Genomic DNA, 24,045 nt, shown 5'->3' with positions numbered 1-24,045 from the left:
ATTTTATCATGGGTATGGATGTGATCAGTCAACATGGTTTTTCGTTCGATCACCATAAAAACATCCTGAAAATCGGAAATGAGGAATTTTCTGTATCTAAAGAGAAGAGACCAGGACATATGGAAGCAAGATCAGCGGAAATTGAAATTGTGATGATACCTGGTGATGCTAAGAAGACTGTGTTCGGGAAAATGGAGAAAACCCCTGAGTGCCGTGTAGGACGGGTACAAATTATCGACAACGAGCCAGATCGACGACAAACTACCTTGGGCAAGAAAATGAAACATCGCGAAAGCACTATCAGAGTAAAGCATTTTGAATTGAGAACTGACGAACAATGGACGACGATACAATTGAGGAAAGATCAAATGGAAGATCCAGACATCGGAGCAATACTACGGGTCAAGGAAGGTAACGGCGAGAGACCACCGTGGCAGGATACTGCGGATAGAGGGCTGGTTTTCAAAGCTCTCTGGGCTCAGTGGAATTCACTGGTGATTGAGAATGGACTATTAAAGCGCACGTGGGAAAGAGCGGATGGCCGAACAGTAAGAACTCAGTTATTGGTACCAAAGAAGAAAGTTACCCAGGTATTGGAAGAAATTCACGGTGGTAAAACTGGAGCACATCTTGGAGTAAACAAGACCTTGAGCAAGCTGAGAGACCGTTTTTACTGGGTGGATTATTGTGAAGATGTTAAGAAATGGTGTCAACGTTGTAAGATTTGCGCAGCTAGACAAAGACCGGGGGAAAAATGGAACAAGATAAAGCTGGACTGTCGTTCGAAAGAATCGTTAGGAAGGAAAGATTATTGGAAATTCATAAGGCCGTTAGAAGGAAGATTGCGCTAGCCAGTGACTGGATGAAAGCTCGTTACGACCTCAGAGCTAATTCTACGGGATTTCAACAGGACGATAGGGTATCGTTGTATAACCCACAGCGCAAGAAAGGAAGGTCTCCAAAGTTAACTCCAGCATGGGAAGGTCCTTATAAAGTCATCAAGAGGATAAATGATGATGTCTACCGAACTCAACGCAGCCCTAGAAGTAAGTTGAAAGTAGTTCATCTCGATCGATTGAAGAGATACCAGATAGGAAACCTTGATCGGGACGATCAAATTTGAGAAGGGGGCAATGTCAAGGTCAAGGTGTATTACTGGTTGCATAACTACATTACTGCTACATAACCGCAACGTGCATTGAGGAACCTGACGAATTGGCCAGAAAGTAAAAGAAAATTACAGAATTCTTTAGAAAATTCCAGAAACAATCGCCAGGGGGTATATAAGGCCCGCGCTTGGACCAGTCTGAAGATAGTCTGAAGTCTGAAGTTTGATAATACCGCGAAATACCCGTAGAATAATAGTAGTTGCGTAAATTGTGTTGTAAATAGTATAAGTTGTGTGTACAGAGTGAGATAAATAAATTCGTTAAGTATTTTATCGTGAGTTTAAATAGTGGACCCACGGAATCCGTAACAATATTATTTTCTCTATTTTATTTATTTTTATATTTTCTGTTTTATATATTTCCAGGGCTAAAATTTTTAACTTATTTCGTAAACATGATATATATACAAAAGACAAAAATAATCAGAGTCGAATGTCGCTGACGTGTGTTCAACAAAAATGAAGCGAATTTACTTATCTACGAAGTTTATAAGATCTAAGGATAAAATCATAGGTTGATAACTTAAGGTATGTTGACATTTGTCTGGTTTTGTTGTAATCTGTTCAGATTTAATTTAAATATACTTGCAGTTTTTGTTAAATTAGTTAAAATCGGCTTGTTGAAGGGTGTTCAGATTTGGTATGAATATTCAGCATACGCAGACCATTAAAAAAACTATGAATGATTTTGCTGAAAAATAAGATCCAATATTTGGACAGTTCAAAATTTGCTTGGGATTTCTTATGTTTCCAACGCCGATGCACCATCCAGTATGTACCAATAATGCGTCGAATTAATATCAGAATTGTGAAATGAACTGGTGTGCCTTAACATAAACACTACCATTGTTTTGAAACAGCAGATATTTTGTTTCCCAAAAATGCTACTCGGGGTATCTAAATTAGATACTAAATTAGTTTTAAGGAAAAGCTCAGAAAATAAAATACAACTCACCTCTTGGCATGGAGAATATTCGTCGAATACATTAAAAGGAGGTGGAGTAACATCTAAGATACCATCGCCATAATCTGGAGTTGCAAAACTATCAGGACGTTGTACTGGAAACTGGCAAGGAGGCGTTGCGGGGGAAGTTACTCCAGGGATAAACTGTGTAGGAGCTGAGGAATCCAAAGAAAGTGTTCCTATAAAAAAATAAAAATTAGTAATTTCAAGGTAGAGGATAAAAATAAAGTGAGAATTATTTAAAATTAATAATTAAAAAACATTTATGTACAAGGTGAAGGTGTCAAATGTTCTTTATCTTATTGGGTTTCTCCTTTATGAACAGAGTTAGAATGATGTGGTTTTCACAAACTTTTCACATCACTGTGCTACTTTTTTATGAAACTAAAGATGCTACACACAGATTTGCCTTAGCATTTTTAGTTCCTGATATACAGGGCGAAATTTAAAATGTTGCATTTGTTGACCCTCTTCATATCTCGGTTATCTTATCGTAAAGATAAAAACTCAGTCTGGTAGATTTCAGTGACGTAATTCATTTTTCAGTGGGAGCTGCCATTTTTGTAATATGACTTAAATTTATGTGTTTTTTAATGGGACATCCGTACATTCTGTTATTCTTGTTATGTGCTTTCTAAAATTATATAGTTTATTATATAAAGAGGACTGTCCTCTGTAATAGGTAACGGTTGGTAACCCTATTTTAACACCCTGTAGCTACTAAACAAAGCAGAATCGGATCCATATTGATATAAAAAATAAATTTTAGTTTTACTTGAGGAACCTCCCCACGAGAGATGGCACATGTTTTTTGAAACACTCTGTATATGGATTTTCAGTAAAACTAATTAAATGTATTAGGGTGGCTAAAACGACGAGCGACGTCTTCTAATCCTCCTGTTAAAACATAACAATTGGTTTTTTATATAAAAACTAGCTGTTATGTTTTAACAGCAGGATTACGGGACGTCGTTGCAGCCACCCTAAGACATATAATTATTGTTGTATTGCTTACTAATTAATTAATCAATGTTTTGAAACTAACAGATTTCCTGATGTTTTGAAGATTGCTTTGCCTATTCACAAAAAGTGAGATGAAACTGAATTACATCGCTATTTCAAATTCTGTCCAAGATTGTAGAAAAATGTATGGCAAAAAGAATACGTTAAAAGTTATAAGACTCTTACTTTAAGAACTCCTATAAGCCACACTTTGTCAATTTTATGATCTGACGAAGGCATTTAATTATTTTCTCATAAGATTGCTTGAAAAGCTTTCATTCTACAACTTCAACAGAGAGTTTCGTCAACAGAAAGGATACATTTTTAATATACATATTTATGTATATTAATACATAGTAGTATTTGGCTAACTTATAACAACTACTTTCTGCCATAAGTGACAATTCTTCTTTAACTAAGAATACCGTATGGTGCATCGAAAAACGGCACATAGGAAATACCATGTAAATTTTTGAAAGGTCAAATATTATGTCCTCAGTTAAATTTATGCAAAAGTTGTATAGAGTCTTGAAGAGGCGTTAAAGATGTACTTTTGTCTAGAATTTTATTTCATTTGGAATAGTCATTTAAAAGTTATTTGCAAAAATCTACCTTCAAATAATTGAAATTTATAATACGGCCCAAAGAAAGCTACAATTAAAATACCAGAAAAAATGTTATTGTGTCATTGTCAAATTTGATGTCACATTTTGTTTACAAAAATTTGAAGGTAACAAATAGAGTAATTTTGTATAAAATAATTAAGAATTTCGGGTAACAGTTGCATATACGGTTTTCGGCTATTTATGGATTATATAGAAAAAAAATTGTACACTTTACTACATCGTTTGTGGATATTGAAAAAGTTTTGCTTGTCGTATCGGTGAAAACCAGCCCCTGGACAGCCCACCTGATGAAGGGTAGGCTCAGAAACCAGTTGTGGGAGTGGAGCTTGGTTCCCCCCTTTACGACAAGCAAAACAATTTTCTTTTTACTTTTTATTTTATTTTTCTCTACTTTCGATTTTTCCAAATTAGAAAAAATACAGAGCTAAAGGCAAGAAAATATTATTTATTAAAAAAATTATATACTCATATTCTATTGTCCTTAGAGATTGCAAATATACCGGGGGAGGAGAGAAATTGTGTCATTATGTATTTTTTCAACCAAACAAACTTACGGGACTGGGGAGCAAATAGGGGTGCTGGGCGGAGTTAAAGCGTACATATTGGGGTAAAACATGACATACACATATTATAGTAAAGTCGAATTTTTCATTTAAAAAAATTGACTACAAACAGATTATGCACGGAATTTCAAAATATTTTAATTTAATATTTGACACATATTTGACGTTATGAGAATTTTAACACTCGATTTGACATAACAGCGACAGAAGGAAAAGCAACGTTGCCAGTCCCATTGAATTTTATTTAATATTATTGTTTTTTGAATTTTTATTTTAAAAAATAGCCATTTTTAATTATAATTTTAAATAAAAAAAATACACTAAATTAAAAAATATTTTATTACATTTTTGGTGCTATTTGGGATCCGTTTCACTTTATGGCGCTCAAAATTAAGACATTTTCTATAAAATGAAGTGTCTATGCTAATGCTGTTGAGACAAACATAAAGAACTTGAGTTGAGGAAAAATGCAATTTCTGGTAAAATAAGAGAAAACATTCTAACATACGAAAAAAAACAAAAGAATCAAACCAAACAAGACCAACCCAACCAAAACAAAACCAATCTAAACCAAACCAACCAAACCGCTCACAGCGGGTTTTCATTGTTAGAGCTATAACTAAGCAATTCTCTATACCTCTAGCGGCAATTTAGCCAATTTGTTCAACCAAGTAAAAAATTAAATAAAAACATTTTAAAACCTCTGACATCATTTTTCTCTAAGAAAAAGATGCATGAAATTCCGGACAATTTACTAGCTGATTTGGCAACCATGTATCAATCCACAATGTTTGTCAAAATTCAACCTTCACTATTGTCAGCATATCCTTCAATATAACCTGCCAATGATTTCTGAATAGAACAGTTCTTCATAGTTTTTTTGAAGAAATTTTACATTTAAAGCTTAACTAAAGGATTGTAAAATGGGTGTGTTATGAGTATCCTTAACCAGTATATTGTTTTGACCACGCCCAGCACCCCTATTCGCTCTCCGGTCCCGTAAGATTGTTTGGTTGAAAAAATACTTAAAGAAACGCAATTTCTCTCCTCCCCCAGTATATTTGCATTTTCTAAGGACAATAGAATGTGAGTATATAAAAATTTTCTTATACACTCAGATGCAAAAAAAAACGCAACGGAGAAATTTTTGGTCAAATTTAAAGTGTTATATTTTTGTTATCTTTAGGCCTATTTTTATGATTTTTTTAGCAAGCTGTAGATAATTATATCAACTTTAATTCGTAAACTCAGTTTTTTATAAACTTTAGTATTTGGCATATTATACAGGGTTAATCGAGGGGTTGTTTTTTACCCTAACTTTAAAACACCCTGTGCAATAATTTCATGTGTAAATTTTCCTAAAGTATAATTTTACAGTCAGAACCATGTCTCCTGAGCATTTTGTTTTTTGGATCATGTCAATACATGCTTTGGTTAATTTTTAAGAGCGAAATGAACTGATAGCGAACAATTTGCAATTTTTTCAATTATCGTTACTATGGATGTAATTTTTTAATATGACGAGATGGTTTTGGTGACTATTGTAACGTCATTTTATGCTGCATTGGATACTCTATACTAAAATAAAAAAAACGTTAAAGACTAACGATACGGTCCTGGTTTTAATAAACATTAATAACGAGAACAGAACTAACGATATTAAAGAAAAGATATTATACAAACAGAATAAAAATTGTAAAAAATACCCTAATACTTTGTGTTGCCTCCCTTGGCTGCTTTAACTGCCTGTATACGTCCGTTCATACTGTCACTGAGGCTGCATATATCATATCGCGTTATGATTTCCCATTCTTCTTTAAGAACCAAGCGAAATTCATTTAATAAAGCTGGTACCGGTTCGCTGGTACCTAACCCTCCTGCCAAGTATTTCCCAAACCTCGAATATGATGGGCAGTTCATATTGGTATATAGTTCACAATAAAGCCCACTTGTCATATTGAAAAATAACTTCAAAAAGATATGATAATTGAAATAATTGCAAATTGTTGGTGGCAAGTTCATTTCGCTCTTAAAAGTTAACCAAAGCATGTATTGACATGATCCAAAAAACAAAATACTCGGGAGACATGGTTCTGACCGTAAAATTATATTTTAGGGAAATTTACACACGAAATTATTGCACAGGGTGTTTTAAAGTTAGGTTAAAAAAACAACCTCTCGATTAACCCTGTATAATATGCCAAACACTAAAGTTTATAAAAAGCTGAGTTTACGAATTAAAGTTGATATAATTATCTACAGCTTGCTAAAAAAATTATGAAAATAGGGCTAAAAATGTTGTTGAGAGACTGTTCCATTAGAGACGGCAATGGTCTGATATTTAGAAATGTCAAAAGCTGATGACATTTTACTTTTGACAATTATGACATTTCGTGTTGATTTTTGCAAGAAGAGAAAGAACTTGTTTTATTATTTTCCTTTTTTATTTCACGAATTATTTAGATGCCTATTCCAAATAAAACGAAATTCTAGATGTAAGTACAACTTCCATCTAGTCACGGTATATAAGTTATAAAAATGTTTAGTCTCATTATAACTTGAACTTAGTAGCTATGTCATAATACTACGTGGTTAAAAGCTACTCGTATCACTTACAGAATTGAATATTTGCTCGAAATTAAATGAATTCTTATTACGGTACTTACTATCAGTTTCAGGTGTGTAATAAATAGATTCATTTCTCCATGGTGACATTGGTCGTACATCAACATGTTTCCCTTTATATTCAACATCTTCGAAGCTACGATATATTTCTTCATCGTACTGCGTTTCCCTTACAGGTGACAAACAACTGGATCGAGGTGGTCTTACCCTAAATTTTAGATATAATAGTATCATTAATTTTCTATCAGCAGACGTCGCGCGTCGTCAGTTCAGAAAGGAAGCCATACAGTGTGAGTCTTACATAAGTGCAAACATTTTGAGGGCTGGTAGATCTCGATAAAAGAAGCATATTTTCTTTTTAACTTTTTTCAAAAAGTCCAAAATAACCGAGTTATTTAATTTCGAAAATTTAAAAAAAAATGTATTTATTTTTAAAAATTGTGGAGCCACCGGATCTTGTCTGTATTTGCATCCCTTTGGTTACTGCTGTAACCATAGTAATATCCGAGATCAAGAAATTATACAGTAAGAAAATTTTGCGGTTAAGTAGTTCTAAAAAGTTCTCTAAAATATACAGGAAATTTAAAAGGAAATGCACGATTTTCAACATCTAGTTTTGCGAATAAGAAACTTATAGACGTATTCCTGGGATCGAACCTAACCACACCTAAAAATGTTTGCATTTATCTAAGACTCGTCGGAACAGACATTTACTCGCCGTCAACAATCGTAAGATCAGATAATCAGATTCCTATAAAACCTTTGTCAAAAACAGCTGTTCGTTTAACTTTATATTAATTTAAAAAAAACTCTATTTAGTAAGCAAACGTAGCAAACTTTCTAAAATATAAAATAATTTTTCTTTGCTTTTTTTTAATGGAACACCCTCTATATTATTTTTTTAATATATTGGGAATTAAAAAATGAATATTCCTTATATTTAAAACGTTTCAAAATTTTTAACGGTTTTGCACATATTTGCGATTTTATTTGCGCGCGGCATTTTCTACAGTAAATTTTTACCAAAGCCACCCAATGATTTTTCTGTGGTGTTTTACCGTTGAAACAGCCATATGAGATAATACCGCGAATATCTGCGCAACCGCTAAAAATTTTGAAATACTCCAAATACAAAAAATGTTCATTTTTAATTCTCTATCTAATAAAAAAATAATATACAGAATGTTCCATTTAAAAAAAAAAACAAGAAAAATTATTTTATATTTTAGAAAGTTTGACGTAGAATTTTGTATGATTAATGAACACCCTGTATGATTTAAGGTTACAGTATTTATAACAAAGTTAAATATAGACTATCTACAGTAAATAGCTAATATAATTTCGATTTCAGGACAGTTTCTTGTATTTGTAATAATTTTTTTGAGAAAGGCTGATAAATATATATTTTTTATTTATTTATTAATATCTCTGAAACCATCGAAATATATTTACTCATATCTTAGGATTATGTAAAATGATCTGAACGGAAGTCAAAAATGCAATAATATACAGGGTGTTCCATTTAAAAAAAGTCATCCCGATTCACTTACACTTTTTGAGCCATCCTGTAGATGTTAAAATATTTTCCTGAAATAGATCTTAGTACATACTTTAGGTTTGCATTTAAACAAGATTCGAATTTTTTTTATTCTAGAAGCTACAAATGCCCGACGCACTATTGCCGGACCGTATACCGGGTGCGTCTCAAAAGTGGCTCACCCCTATAACTTTTTTATTTTTTCAGTTAAAAAAAACGAGATTTGGTATGTTAGTATATGACATAAATTAGGATTGATTGATGTATTCAATTGCTTTTGGTCACTTCCTGTTTCACCGGAAATGACTACAACTTTTAATTTTTAAATGGCACCCTCGGTATTTTTTTACTTTATTCGATAGAAAATAACACTCTGAATAGAATGACATATCATATATCAACTTTTGACATTTTCGCAAATGGTTTATTTGAAATTATAACTTGCGGTTCGGAACGAAAATTTGACTCGAAATACCAAGTGTGTGTTATCATATTATTCGTAAAAAAATGCTTTTTCCAAATATGCTAATGAGCCACCCTCGTTCCATTTGAAAAAAGTGAGATATGATTAAAAATACGATTTGAGCATGTTCTAACTGGCTAGGACAACACACTAAAAACATTAGACGATCAAATCTATTTTTCCAAGGCTCCTTGATTAAGAATTAGTGCTTTTAACATAGCCATGGCTCTCTAGATTGAATTTTAAAATACGATTTTTTTATTAAGCGAGAATAAAGCACTATAATAAAAAAGAAGAATGAAATTATTGGGCAAACCTACAGTAAGATTAGCCATGAAACATGGCTAAAATACGACAACCCGTAGACACTTAGTGTTCCTGCCTTCCGGCTTCATCAATACGGGAGGAATCAGCTAGGGATCAGTCGTATTTTAGCCACGTTTCATGACTAATCTTACTGTGGGTTTGCCCAATAATTTCATGCTTCTTTTTTAAAAACATATTTATATTAATGACAAATACTATTAGTATACATACCGTTCTTCAAATGAAGAGACCTCATAGTCGCTGAAGTATAAAGGTGGAGGTGGTGATTCATCTGTAGCAATATCTAGACCCGGATGGAAATATTGTGGTGGTCTTCGTCCAATGTGAAGATAATATATGATTAATGATATATATGATATATTTTAGTGATCATTAAAATCATGAGATCAAGTATTCTACTAATTCCTAGGCGTTCTGTAGAATACATAAGTCATTTAATGAAACTACTTAGAAATATGTTCATCACCTAAACATTGTAGTCAAAGTATTAAAAATTAATGGCTTTATAAGTACTTTGCCTACGTGAATATCAGGCAATGTATTAAATATCATAATAGGAATAAAATATTTGGACAGAGGACAGGTTGTAAAGATTTCTGGCGTTTCTTCAGTGGAAAGCGTAATCAACACTAGGGTCCCCCAGGGCTGTGTCCTTAGGCCAATACTTTTGGCCTCAGGACGCGCCCTTAGAAACACAAAAAAACGCTTTTTGCGACACTGCAGTTTCCCAGGCGACTCGGTGACAGAATACTCAAGACAGGATGTTGGTAGCACCATCGAGGAGTAAACAGTGGTTCTGTGTCAACCGCTCCTAATACAAATAAAATTATATTTTCCTTGCGGTCAATGTTGAAGGTAAATGAGGGACACAGGCTTATGTAAAGTTTCTGGTGGTCCTGCAACCTGGATCCAAAGCTGCAAGGGTATCTGCTGTGTGCAGGCATTTTTTTATCTGAAAATTTGACATTCCTCTTTCAATATATACTTGAAAATATAAAATAACTAAAGCAAAATAAGGCGCAGTTAAAATTCCATGAAGATGTGCATATATACAATACCAGGAATAAGAAAGATATAGTTATACCGTTGATTGAATGAATTGGGAACATGCTCCACCTAAGGGGCAAATTCGAAACAAGGCTCCACTACAAACTTTTATCCATTACAACGGTCAAATAAATGTTCAAATGGTTCCTTGTATGATGACACATATAATATGTAATCTTATGGTATAAAAAAGTCAGTGCTGTCTTTATCATAAAATCTTTTGATTATAGGGTAATTCACAAAAATATACTTCAATTTAATTTTGTTGTAAACTTACCTATTATCATCAGTTGTGATTTCTGGTGCTCCCAATCGAGTAAAAAGGTCACCTTGTTCCGCAGCTTGCGGTGATGAAGATCCGCCTGGCCTACATGGTGAAAATGAACGAAAATCTAGACCTACAAAAAATAATGTATAAAAAAATCTTTGAGCATATTAACAGGGGCCAAGTTAAGCACAGCTGTAACATCCTTTTCTCAAAACCATTAGCTGCAGGTTTGACCACCCTGTAGCTTCGTTGCAGATAAAGTAAGAATATTAATTTTTACTAATCATGAGGACATACTATAGCTGTCAAATTATCGCTTGTCAAATTTCTTTAATTTCGACATTGACTCACAGACAGATCATCAAAATTCTAAGATACTTCTAGAAATGTCACAAATTTCAAATTTTTAATTTTAGGTAGCTTCCCAAGTAGCATTTTTAGACACAAAATCGAAACAAAATTTCTGCTAGAAACATTGCCAAACAGTTTCGTCAAATTTTTGATACATATGTTTCGTAAAAAAACGCTTTTTGTTTCGAAACATTTTATCAAAATATGGTTTCGCTGTATAAGCTATAACAATAAAGACCTTAGTGTCACAGATTTTTCAAAGCTTTTAAGAAACAGATGTGGCTCACATTTACAAGATTTCGTACCCGTTTTCTGCCTAAAAAGTTTCCATAATTTATTTGATATTTTGTCAAATATGAGAACATGTCCTTACTTTAATTGTTTGGATTTTGATCTGCAGTTTTTGCATTTAAGCATTCTTCAAGTTTTTATAATACTATAATTAAGAAAGCAGAAGAAAGGACATGTGGTGACTAAAAATACAGATATTTTTCATAAACGATTTTATAACAACTTGTTGTACGCATTACAGAGATATATGATTTGTTATACGCATTACATTTTGTTTTATTTTTGTTTTAGAAATAAATGTAATCAGCTAGTACCCATGTTCAACAAGAGACCGAAGAAAAATGTTACAAGCAAAGTTTTTTTTCTCATTTTTCCGCAATGGAATACACGTTTATGTTTTAATTGTGTTATAATAAGTAAATAAAAATATTTTAATTATTTTGACCAGAAGTTTTGATTGGCGTTGTTGACAGGTGACTAATTCGAAATTTCTGCACAGATAGCACTAAATTGAAACATTTTGGAAACAAGGTTTCCATTAATTTATTGTCGATTCGTTCTCGAAACACGAGTTTCTCTCTTTTGAGACACAAATATGATATAATAAAATAATGAATTAAAATTCCGCCATGTTGGCTACTGATAGCGTTTTAACTAAAAATATATTTTTTTATCGGCTGTTGAGCTTTTAAACTCATAAGAAAGCCGTTCTATATTAATTTATATATTTTTATTTTCAGAACCATGATATAGAAATAAAAATAATAATCTATATTTCAAACAAAAATATTTTGTAGCAACAAATAATGATATATAGAAGGTACATTAAAAATATGAAAGTAAGTACATTATTAAATTAAACGAGGAATTTGCTTTTGCAGGACATTTTTTGTGCAACAAAACCTAAAAACAAAGATCTTAAAACAAAAAAATTATGGCGGATGTCGACATTGTTGATGGTTCTTTTGATTTTCAAATCCATACACAGAGATAGACTATTTTAATTTGGTATTTTGTTTCTTAACATTTACAAACAGTGGCCGCTGAAAACGGGAACATCTTGGACACAAATTGCAGAAAATATTTCCTCTAAAAGTTTTGATTCTGCATCGAAACAATTCAGGAAACGACTAGTGCCAACACATTGGAAACACGTGTAATAAAACCATATAATATATATCGGTTTCGAAAATGTTTCCTATTTGTAGCATACCGTTTCCATTGTGTGCCAAGAAACAGACACGATTATTAGAAACATTACCTAAAATGCGTCCAAAAATGCTACTTGGGTTTAAGCATGTAGCGAAGGAAAAAATGAGTAATCCGAAATACCCCTATGGATTAAAAGTTAGCCGTCTAGCCGCTCCCGGTAATTGACTTTCCAGTCGACAAAGAGGTAGAAAACTAGAATTAATCGATTTCATACTGTCTGAATTTATCTGTATATCAATGGAACAACAAATATTATTCAAGGATTATTAATTTTTGCTATTCAAACTTTTGCCTTAATTTCGACTGCGACACCGTCATCAAAATTCTAAGGTACTTCTAAATGGGTCACAAACTTGAAATGATGAATTTTAGGTAGCTTTAAACTTATAACAAATTAAACCAAACAAAAAAAAATCCCGAAATATCCTTATGAATTAAAAGTAGACAAAAAGGTAGAAAACTATAATTAATCGATTTGATATTGTCTATTTTTTTTTATTTAACATTTGATATTAGTAGAGGGAGATGGGAGTTTCTGCATCCTCCTCCCGGCGCAGGAAGTGACGTCATGTGACGTCATCAGATAAGAACGGTTAAAATGCAAGAATAAACAGGTTTGCTAATAAACAAGAATAAACAGGTTTGAACCGCTTTGAACTACTTTGAACCGCTTTTTAGCTTAAAACAACAGCCCTGTTCATTTTTTGTCCAAACCCGTTTATTTCTATTTTAAAGCGGTTGTTTCTTGTTTAAACCTGTTTATTCTTGTTTATTAGCCTATTTTACATGTTCAAAGCTAATTTACTTCAGTCACTTCCTACGCCGGGAGTAGGATGCAGAAACCCCCATCTCCCTCTACTGACATTGATAATTTTAATATGTATGTGCTTAAAGATACCTTCATCATAACTAACACCAAGATCATCTGGTTGAATATCGTAATCTGGAACAGGAAGTTGCGAACCAGTTGTCGGAGAAAATGCAGGTTTAGGGGGCATCCTTTGAGGTCGTTGTGTAGAAAAAGGCTATAAAAACATTATTTTGAGGCTTTAAACTAAACATAAATAATAGTTACTAACCGCTTGCTCATCCATAACTGTCGGAATTCCAGCTGGGCCTATAAAAAGCATATTATGATTAAATAATTTTGTTTATTTATTTAAATTAAAATAAATTAAATTATTATTATTAATTAAAATGTCACAAAAGTAGCAAATGAATCGATGAGAGTGACAGTAGGATTTAAATAAAAGGCGTTAAACAAATATAAAATACCATGGTTAACTGAGAAAGTTAGTTACTTATTAGTGCTAATAATTGGTTAATACTTTAGTTGTGACATAAGTCAGATGCATTGGATTGGACTTCAATCCGTTGGTGCAGATAATACAAAAAAATAGAAACCTTGGAAATGTAGTGTTATAGGAGAATTCTAAAGATATCATGGATGGAAAAACTAATATAAGAGTATTGAAGCTGAATATGAATACCGTAGTGATTAGAAACATAAAGACAGAAAACTGGAATATTTTGGACATCTTATGAAACATAAGAAATACTAACTATATCATGCAAGGACAAATAAAAGGGATATGCTCAGCTGGTAGAAGAAAGACCTTATGGCTCAAGAACATGCGAGAGTGGTACGGAATTAACACCAAGGCGTTGTTACGAAGAGCCGTGAATAATAGAGAAGTATCATTGATGGTAGCTAGTGATCCTAGTTTTTCGAAATATCGAAAAATCTTAATTTCTGCTAAATCACTTCAAGGTTCATTTTTACGCTTTTCTTGCATTATGGATACTCCAGTTGTGTAACAATAGAGAACTCTAGTTGTTGAACTCTAGTTGCTAACAACTCGTTCACAAAAATAAACACGCTGATGACATAACGAAAATGTTCACGCAAAATAAGCAAAAACGCCTTAAAGGCAGATTTACACGTATCTAGTAGCTGGTGCCAGTAACACGGGTATGCCAGCTCTTCACTTGCGCTGCGATGGACTATGTCGTTTACACGTTTATGGTAGCTGATGCCAGTTTTATTGGTACGCCATTTACAATTCGGATCATCCTGTATATATTCAAAAATCTATTTTAAATATCTAAATCGGAGTTTAGAAAACATCTTGATATACAGATGACAGATGCCAAATATAAATGAAAAGAGACTACAAAAATCCAGGAGAAAAAAGCATAAGAAGGCCACAAAAGGGGTCCAAAGTTTGTTATTTTCGGAAGAGCATATACACCTTAACAAAAGTTCGAAGCATAAAGATGCAGTAAATAAGTGTACAATTAATCTAGAATATGAATTCCTAAAACCTCCAACAACTTAAAATAGAGTGATCGCAACTAAAGAAGCGCGATCTAAACAAACGCAAATAAACAAGCCAGGAGCGTCATCAATATTTTGCCTGAGAACGTCTTCTCAGCGCTAGACAGTGCCGCACGAAATAATTCGAGATATTATTTTATAGCGTTAGAATAAAAATATCTAAGTTCGCGCTCATGGATCACCGAACCGTCGAATCGCAAGCAATTGGCCGCTGTACTATTCTTGACATCGTTTGCACTTTGCGTCTACGCATTTACATGTATTGTTTATGGATTTCCGTGATGCAAGTGACATTTGAAGATACGAGTGGTTAAGAATAGGTACCCTTGCCGAACATTGGAAAACGCGGGGCCATAGTATTTAAGAAGAAGAATCGCAAGCAAGGGGCGGTCACTATAGAGTCGCGTCATTGATGGCACTTCTGGTTCCTTCTTTGGCTGCGACCACTCTACCTGTCTGAAGTTCATCTAGAGCTGTATTTATTATACCTGCTGCTTCTGGAGATCCTTGTCTAAGATTCATTTCTTGTTCCCATGCCTTTAACTCCAACTGAGCACGTTTTAGTTCTGAAAGGTAAAGAAACGTAATAAGAATGAACTATGGAAATACAAATTTGTCTTACGTTGGTCTCTATCTGGAGGTGGAGGTGTACATGACTCTTGACATGCCCCTACAACAAAATTTATTGATATTTTAGTTTCGTATTAGCAAATAATGTAAACATTAAGGACACAGATAAATTTGAGTAGACCTCATTATGCAAATATTGTTTATAAAGAAACTATGGTTAGTTTAAGCATTACCGAAACCTATGGACAAATAGCAATAGTTCAATTGCAGGTATTTACCGTTGAATAAAAATACTAAGCGGGAAGTCAAATAATAATTTTATATTCATACATTATAGGCGAAAAGAATGTCAAGAATCTATTTTAAAATCCTTTTAGCAATTTTCTTTGGCTTCTTTCAAAATTAAATTTTTTGTAAATCCATTCCGCTGTTTTGTTTTTATTGAGGTGAAACTTTCAACGCGCGATGGGGGTAAAAGTTCAAGGCTGTGACAAGACGCGGCCTTGACACGACAGGGTCTTGACATAAGAGCTAGCGAGACAAAAAAGTGGTAAGTCAATGAGGAAGTTGAGATCGGTCTTTGGAGCGTCGTAACTCGGGCCCTATGTGAGCTATGTGACTGAAACTCGGAATGTCGAGCCCCATCTTTTCATGATATTTTGACGCCGTTTCGTGCATTATGAATTAATTCTTAAAATTTTTAAAAGGATCAAATTCTACTTATATACGGTACGGCTCAGAAACTCGCGAACATTTAGCTTAGATAAGATATGATAGACCGGATAAATCTTGCGTTGCCGAACATATTGTTGATAAAGAACATTGTATAGATCTTAATAATTTAAAATTAATTAAACAAGTCTCAAATTACAGGCAATTAGATGCATATGAAAGCATCAGAATTAATAAATGTAAAGATAGTATGAACAGAGACAACGGTCCAATTCCTTCAAGTTCTTTGTTCCTACTACTCTAGTGGCGGAAATCTAACTGTTACGCTCAGTGGGCTCTGACTCGGTTGGCTAGTTTTTGCCACGCCCACTCGGTGCCTACTGAGCGAGTATATAAACACTCAACTTGTAGATTGTACTTTAGTTTATAATCATCTGCTGATGATGCTAACATGGTTAGCGAAACGCGCGTCCAGTGTAAAAGTAAAAGTGTTTTGGTGTATTGTGGTGATTTAGTGTTTTTATTTTGCTGTGTAACACCAAAGGTTCCAACCCTCAACTGTAATCTAGCTCTTAGACTATAACAAACTCTGAAATTTTTGAAATAACAAGTTTAAAAGCTCGCATCTTAACTTACTTTTGAATGTTAGATAAAATCTAACATGCGACTTATCGCGTTATGGAAAGGGTAACGACCGATCCCGGGTTAATTTTATTTTATTTGAATTAATTTTTATAATTAAAAATGTTTAATTATTTAGCTTACCTCGTGTAGGTGTACTTCTTCCTGATCCCGAATCTTGATCTCGGTAGAAACTACAAAAAATAAAAAATGTCTATAAAAAATAGTTAACAATTTAGCATATGTTTTAATAGTCGAACGCACCATTTTGTTCTATATTACGTATAGTACTAGATAATCAAGTCCCTGCAACAGATCACCAGACATCTATTATTGGTTCTATTGTAAAGAAAGTATTGTAGGAATTTCGTTCCAGTGCAAACCTATTAAACTGTGTACTAGGAGTTTTCTCATGAAATTTTGTTCATTTGTAGCCAGTGTGTGAGATAAATGAGAGTGCGTGAGGGTAACTTAAAAAAACCCTGTATTATTGCATTTTTGAGTTCCTCAATCCTGATCAGGTTATGTAGTCTTATATTTAATATTACATTGTTTAAAAGTTCCAGATAAATAAATAATATAAGTATAAAAAGATATATTCCAGCAAAGAAAATTAAAGCAGATCTGTAAGCACGGCACAGTCTAGCCCCCGCGAATTCGAGCAGAGTCATACCATCCTTTTTTCGAAGGTATTAGTGGCACTTTTAACTTTTGACCAGCCTGTAACTTCGTTGTGGATAAAGCAAGAATATTAATTTTCACTAAACATGAGTAAATACTATAGCTGGCTAGATTACCAGAATATCTAGTAATTATACCTCATACTTTATTAATTATTGCTTGTCAAATTTCTTTAATACCGACATTGGCTCCCTCACAGATCATCAAAATGCTAAGGTACTTCTAGATGTGTCATAAACTTCAAATTTTGAATTTTAGGTAGCTTTAAGAGTCTCAGGGGTCGGGTAAAGTGGGTGTGTAGCTGAAGGAAATATACAGGGTCGCTGGAAATCTTCGATTATTAGGTAAAATATAAGAGGTATCGCAAAAAGTTAAATACAAAAGTTATAATGTTTTTAAATATCTAATAGCGGGTAATAAACTTAAGTAAAAAGGTCGGTCATAAAGTTTTTATTTTTTTAAATGGAACCCATTGCATATTTCGGTTCTTCCTTCAACTCAAAGCAAAAATCGAGATACACACAATATACCAACCGTTTCCGAGTTATTGACTGTAAAGTAAATATTTTCGTTACATTTTTCTCATTATATCGTTTATACGTTTTTTATATATTATAGATTTTTTTGCGGAACCTCGATAGTGGTACACATCACTAACGATGGTTGTTAGTTTAAATTGTTTAAATATTTTATTTACTTTCTGGTTGCCTATCGGTTATCGATAATAATTTGTTTATTTTTAATGAAAACGAAGGTTTATTATTAATATTTTGTTTAGTGTTGTATAATTAAGATGCAATTGAGGGATTTCTGGCAAAAATCCCATTGGTCAGATATTTCGAAATTTGGAAAAACTAAAAAAACGTATATCTTGCTCCCATTTAAATTTAAATTGTCGTTTTTTGTGTGAGCTCTAGTTATAATCTGAAATTACAGAAAACTAGTTTTCTTTAGTTTTTTTCTTATTTTTGGGCTTATAAGGGCGTGAATTTATTTGACTTGTGGGGTTTTTGCTGGAATTTTGGCGAAAACCGTGGAAACAAGCAACTGTTCGAACAATTACGAACGACAAACAACCAAACCACAACAAGTAGCGGACTAGTAGGGTTTTTGCCGTTAAGACTTGTGACTTGTGGGGTTCTTGCGGAATTACGGTATTTTTGATCGTATGCACGGGCTAACTTATAGCACTTTTTCCAAATTCGTTTGGTAGGAACGTTATGACTAACAAATTAATGTTAGCGCCATTAACTCATTTTACCCATTTTTTGACTAATGGGGCTTTTGCCAGAAACCCCTCAATTGTTTCACACATTTTTTGACGATATGTAAGAAATTTTATCGTATGTATTATTTTTACTATTAATTATAGAATTTTTATACTGACATTTGGTACTTCACGCATGTCTAAATGAATGGGAGAATTCTATAAAGGGACTTTTGTTTTGCCGAAAATCACTCTCTCTCATCTCGATCTTCTTTGCTTAAACACCTAGCGTTTTTTTTGCTCCAGACACCAGCACGAGGTACGACTTGGAATTTATTTATTAGTTTTATTTTTTGTTAAACATTTCTTACTATCTAATATGATTTAATTATTTGATTTAATTAGTTAATTATTTTGTAACTTTAAATTCCTTTTTATATTTTATCGTTTTATCTCGCAGTTCATTTTTTTATCATCATTTCTTTATCTTCTTATCTTAGTAGCACGTGTATAGTAGTTTTATAATTTTTCTAATACCTTTAACGTTTATTAGTACTAATTATTTTTATTTTTCATTTTTATGTACTGAGACGCAAGCTGTCGAGCAAGAACCCGCAGAGGTGTTCGATTTAGCAATCTCAGTGGCCATGAATAGAACCAGCCACTGCAGGAGTACTCTCAGAGACGAACCAGGAGGGACTCTGGTAAGTAAGGATTTTTTATAATATTTTTATTATACGACTTATGTCACCTTTAACGAATCCTTGCTTGCCAGAAGGCAACGTTTGTGTTATCTGGACCCTGTAGTGGTGGTGTCTATTGGCAGGCCATTCGACAGATAGATTTTTGTTTTTTTTTGTTGTTTTTGGGTCACTCTAGGGATCATATCTTTGGCAACGACGTGACAGTCCACTTGGCGATTTTTGAACACCACCACAAAACTGGGTACTTATTAATTGTGTTGAGTAGAATACTACTGTTTGTGTTATCTTCTAGGAAGATACGAGAATTAACCCTCCCCATAAGTAGCGTACGCACTGAGACTGGTGGAGTCTCACAAGCTCTCCAACGTTAGCCGGACAATCACGCTACCCACCAGCGGATGAGTGCAGCGAAGAGGGTGAGGCCTTTCTCCCAACCAACCGAAGCAGAAACACACATAAGTATTCCAGTTTATATTTTTGTTACTGACAAGACTGTCACAGCCAATTGTAGTTGATTGTTAAAATTTGTTAATAGAATATAAGTCATTAATGAAATTTTCTATTGTATTATTTAATTCCAAAGCATACTCCACAAACCAGTAACTTTTGGAATTTTGTGGGTTATATGACTTTTGAAAATAACACTTAAACAATTCGATTTAATTAATTTCGATGTGTTAATAAAATTATCAAGTCTGGAAATTACAAAATTTTTGTTTGATATTTTTTTTTACGTTTTCTAGGGACCGAGTTGAAGTTCGCGCTGGTTCGCGCTAAAGATTTTAGACAGTGACAGTTATTTTTGCGTTTAACGGACGAGCGCACAGTGCGGCGGAAGATAAATCTTGCGGGACAAAACCGTTTGGTTAGAAATAAGCCAAAAATGTGTACTGATAAGAATAAATAGTAGACATTCCAATTGATATAAAAATGCATGAATTATTTTTGGTCGTATATATTCTTTGTATTTCGATACATTTTTATCAACCAACCATGTAATATCGTTCCTGAAATTTTGTCCCGCTAGAATGGAGCGCTGGTCCCTGCGTGACGTAGCATTCCACAGTGACTACGATAGCGGCGATTTGACGCGATCGAACAGTCCTTTAGAATATATACAGTCTTTGCCTAAATTCAACAATTTCCCAATTATGAAGTTTTGATTTTAAAATGTTAAACAAAAATTTTGTAATTTTCAGGCTTGATATAATCTTATTTTATACATCTATAAACGCCAACTCGAAAACTAATGTCAATTATTATTAAGTATCACAGTTTCCGCAGAATGGCATCGCTAAATGAAACCAAACACATCGAAATTAATTAAATCAAATTGTTTAAGTAATATTTTCAAAAGTCAATAACTCGGAAACGGTTGGTTTGAGGTACATTGTGTCGATTCTGATTTCGATTTCGATTCGTGATCTCGATTTTTGCTTAGAATTGAAGGAATAACCAGAATATGCAATAATATACTAGGGGGTTCCGTTTGGAAAATACGTCCAAGTATACAGTTTAGCTTTGCAGATAAAGAGAAAATAGCTATGATCTTTATTATTGAATCCATAGATGCCTGACGCGCTGATGTGAAACCCTGTATAGATATCTATCTTTCTTAATAAATGTTGCTGAACACAATACCTTTCATACATCTCAAAGGTATCTTGAAGACCAGATCCTTGAAGGGGACTGCCAGGTTCAAGGGCTGGAGGACTGTCAAATAGGTTATCGTTGCAAAAACGATATTTCGCTCGAAAACGAACATCATCGTAATCTAAAAAGCATTTGATAAAATGGTTATAAATCTTGAAATAATTATTTATTATATTACTAGAAATATTAACAAAGAAGCCACGAGGGCAAAAAACTTAAGAATTAAAATATTACATTTTGTGAAACGTCACTAGATTCAAAATTGAGAGTGACATATTTCTCAGTAACTAAAGCGGTCCATACATTATCAAACAAATTGTGCAACCATGCACTTAGTAAAATTTTGATCAAACTTTTTATTAAAAGTTGTGTATTGTTTGAGAAACAATCATGTCCTCCCGCATTGCCATTGCGTCAATTATTATCATATATACCCTAGATGATATCAATGATACCAAAAATCTAAAAAGAAAACAAAGAATTTGGATGAAAGAACTAAAATATTGCACAACGAAGCGCAACACACATATATACTACACAACGCGCTACGCAAACGCCTGTTGCACAAAAGAATTCAAACATTCTTGAAACTTATCAAACAATTGCGCAACGCATCAAACGTTACCATACATTGGCAACTCGTTGCGCAACAGCCTGTGTTGCGCAATTTGTTTGATAGTGTATTGGCCGCTTAAGATATGTGACGCGCACTTAAAAATTAGAAAGCACTCAAAAACTGAAGAGTACTTCAATTCCATATCTACAGTATCAATAAAAGCAGCTAAACTATTGTCAACAATTATATATCGTCCTATTGCTGCCAAAAGTCACTAACTAACATTTTCCGAACAACAAAATTCAATCACTAACTATATTTTGAAGCGGAGAATCGATTGAAAAAGTCATTAGCTACGATTTCTGGCTATTTATGTTTTATTTTACTACGGAATAGTTACTAACTATAACATCTTTATGCAATGCAATTCATCTTTAGACGCGTTTTTCTCGGAAGTAACAAAAAGTAACTTAGTGACTTTTGGCAGCAATGGGACGAATGATTTACCTGGCGGATTTTGTTGTTCTTGAATACCATCTTCCCATGGCAAAGAAAAGTGTGGTATATCAGATACTGGCGGTTCAGGTTCCTGAGAAAAATTTTAATTTTATAAAAACGTGCTAGTAAAGTATGTATTATTTTATACCAACAGAGTCATTATTGTTTAAAAGTAATTCATTAAAAACATGCAACTTACTGGATATTTCCCTCGTTTTTTAATTCTTTTTGCAGCAGGAAATCTTTGAACAGGAACAGGAGCTGGTGGTGGACTTTCAAAATCCGAATTGTAGAACGGCGGAGTTGAACCCGTTGGCCTAAAACATTTTATTATTAAAAAATACATGTGGCGGATTCATCTCTCCAAAAAAAATCCTATCACAGCCACCGCATCAAAGATCGACGGGGGTTATTATCGATATTGTATTAAATAATTTCTATGCATTTCATGGAATTATTGAATTTAAAGGTTTACCTGTTTTATAGCATAATATATTATCTTATGATAGGCATTTCATTGTAAATGCTGTTTATTTTGTAATTTTTATAAATAATTGTTCTGGAACTCTTACTCTCTGGAAATATGTCGCCACTTTTTTAGCATTAAAACCTTTTGCAAAATATTTTTTTACAATTATAATAATTGTTAGTGCATATTATTATTAGTATTAGTATAAAACCAGAACTTCGCCATTGCGCGAAATTGAAAATAAAATAGCATACTATAGTCTGGCCCAATGATGAACTTCTGACAGTGACACTTGTCCGTTATTTCAATTCGAATGTAAATTGTTTTTAATGTCATTTTTTAGATGTTTTTTTTTCTATCTGTCGTTGGTCACTGGACAAACTATAATTAAAATTATTAATAATAAATTTCTAAAGTAATGATACTATCCAAAAAAATCCTATGTGAGTATTTCGCCACTGCACTGCAAGAAAATCTACGAAATAAAATAGTTATTTTTTGTAAACACTTCTGCGTTAAACCCAAACGGACACTACTTGTCAGAAGTTATGTTTATAGTTATACAAATTTGCCTAACAAAGAAAAAAATGCTGAACGTTTCGGAAAGTTTATCTCTTTCCGTCATCGGAAGCAAAAAAATACAAAGGATAAAGAAAAAAACTATTTAAAATATTTAAATTCAACTATGTAACGATGTTACTTAATTTTGTGATGATTAATTTGTAGTGATTGAATTAATTAGCTTTTAATTATCAAATTATTTATAAAATAATTATTTTGTTAAAAGCAAGTACTAGAGTCTTGGTTCGTATCGATCGATACTCGCCGAGATACGGCGCGCGCCGTAATCCCTACTGTGTTCTGCTTTCCCCACTCCTATAAGCGAGAGCAGTACCGTTAAAAAATAAAAATTCGTCAGTTGCTTGGTGCCTGGTTTAGTGAATAGACGACAGCTCCACTCTGCTCCGCCGAAGAAAGAATTCGATAGAAAGCCTAGCTTTCTAGAAAGTGCTCACCCGACTACTTCCCGCACTCTCCGCAATATCCTGTCTTGCGCTGTCTTTTCTAGTGTAGTGCTACGCCACGTTTTCATCAAGTGAAGCTTGTCGTTTGAAAACTTTCCTTTCAGTTTTCCTCACTCAACCACGTGCTCGTGTGTCTTAGCCAACGCCTTTGGAAAGGCGGTGGGTGGCTTTACATTAAATTGTGAAAGGCCGTTCTCTGTCTTTCAAAAGGTGGCTAACTATGCAGAGCAGTAGGTAGCGTCCTTTGGTCAGTACTTTCACAAGTACTGTCGGGAGGCATTTCCTGTGCCTAATCCATCAGTGATTGAAGGGAAAGCGTGAAAAACCTACAATATTGACCGTGGGGTGCTGTTTTCACGTACGGTAGGATTGTCGACTAGTAAACAAACGAAAGACAAGTTTCTTCTCCGGGTTAAAATAGGGCTTAACTAGTAACTTTTTGATTTCGCGATCTTGCCACGCCTGCGCTACCCGACAGACGTCAGGAGACCGCCTGTCGTCTACGTCCGAGTGCGCATGCGGTGCCCGATTTTCTTTTAGAAAGTAACAAGACACTGTGTAGCTGACTGAAGCGCTGTGTTGGGACCAGACGTTTTTCGAAAGTTAA

At 33.6% G+C, this 24,045-nt stretch overlaps 1 protein-coding gene across 1 annotated transcript in view; it reads right to left on the bottom strand.

Moving 5' to 3' along the window:
- Window positions 1-24,045, bottom strand: part of LOC115874949 — a 229,193-nt gene that overhangs the window by 81,267 nt on the left and 123,881 nt on the right. The window contains exons 25-36 of the mRNA XM_030890257.1: window positions 22,144-22,261; window positions 21,954-22,035; window positions 20,879-21,011; window positions 16,790-16,839; window positions 15,405-15,452; window positions 15,271-15,348; window positions 13,524-13,561; window positions 13,343-13,469; window positions 10,600-10,720; window positions 9,486-9,587; window positions 6,990-7,156; window positions 2,124-2,311 (exon numbers count right to left, since the gene is read on the bottom strand). Coding sequence (XP_030746117.1) covers window positions 2,124-2,311; window positions 6,990-7,156; window positions 9,486-9,587; window positions 10,600-10,720; window positions 13,343-13,469; window positions 13,524-13,561; window positions 15,271-15,348; window positions 15,405-15,452; window positions 16,790-16,839; window positions 20,879-21,011; window positions 21,954-22,035; window positions 22,144-22,261 — 1,252 coding nt within the window. The remainder of the gene's footprint in view (window positions 1-2,123; window positions 2,312-6,989; window positions 7,157-9,485; window positions 9,588-10,599; window positions 10,721-13,342; window positions 13,470-13,523; window positions 13,562-15,270; window positions 15,349-15,404; window positions 15,453-16,789; window positions 16,840-20,878; window positions 21,012-21,953; window positions 22,036-22,143; window positions 22,262-24,045) is intronic.

This window comes from Sitophilus oryzae, unplaced genomic scaffold (assembly GCF_002938485.1).
Source record: "Sitophilus oryzae breed Bouriz unplaced genomic scaffold, Soryzae_2.0 scaffold_1307_pilon_pilon, whole genome shotgun sequence".
In the NCBI taxonomy this organism is placed as follows: domain Eukaryota; kingdom Metazoa; phylum Arthropoda; class Insecta; order Coleoptera; family Curculionidae; genus Sitophilus; species Sitophilus oryzae.
Note: the sequence above shows the minus strand (reverse complement) of the source record. Positions and strands in the feature narration are given on the sequence as shown.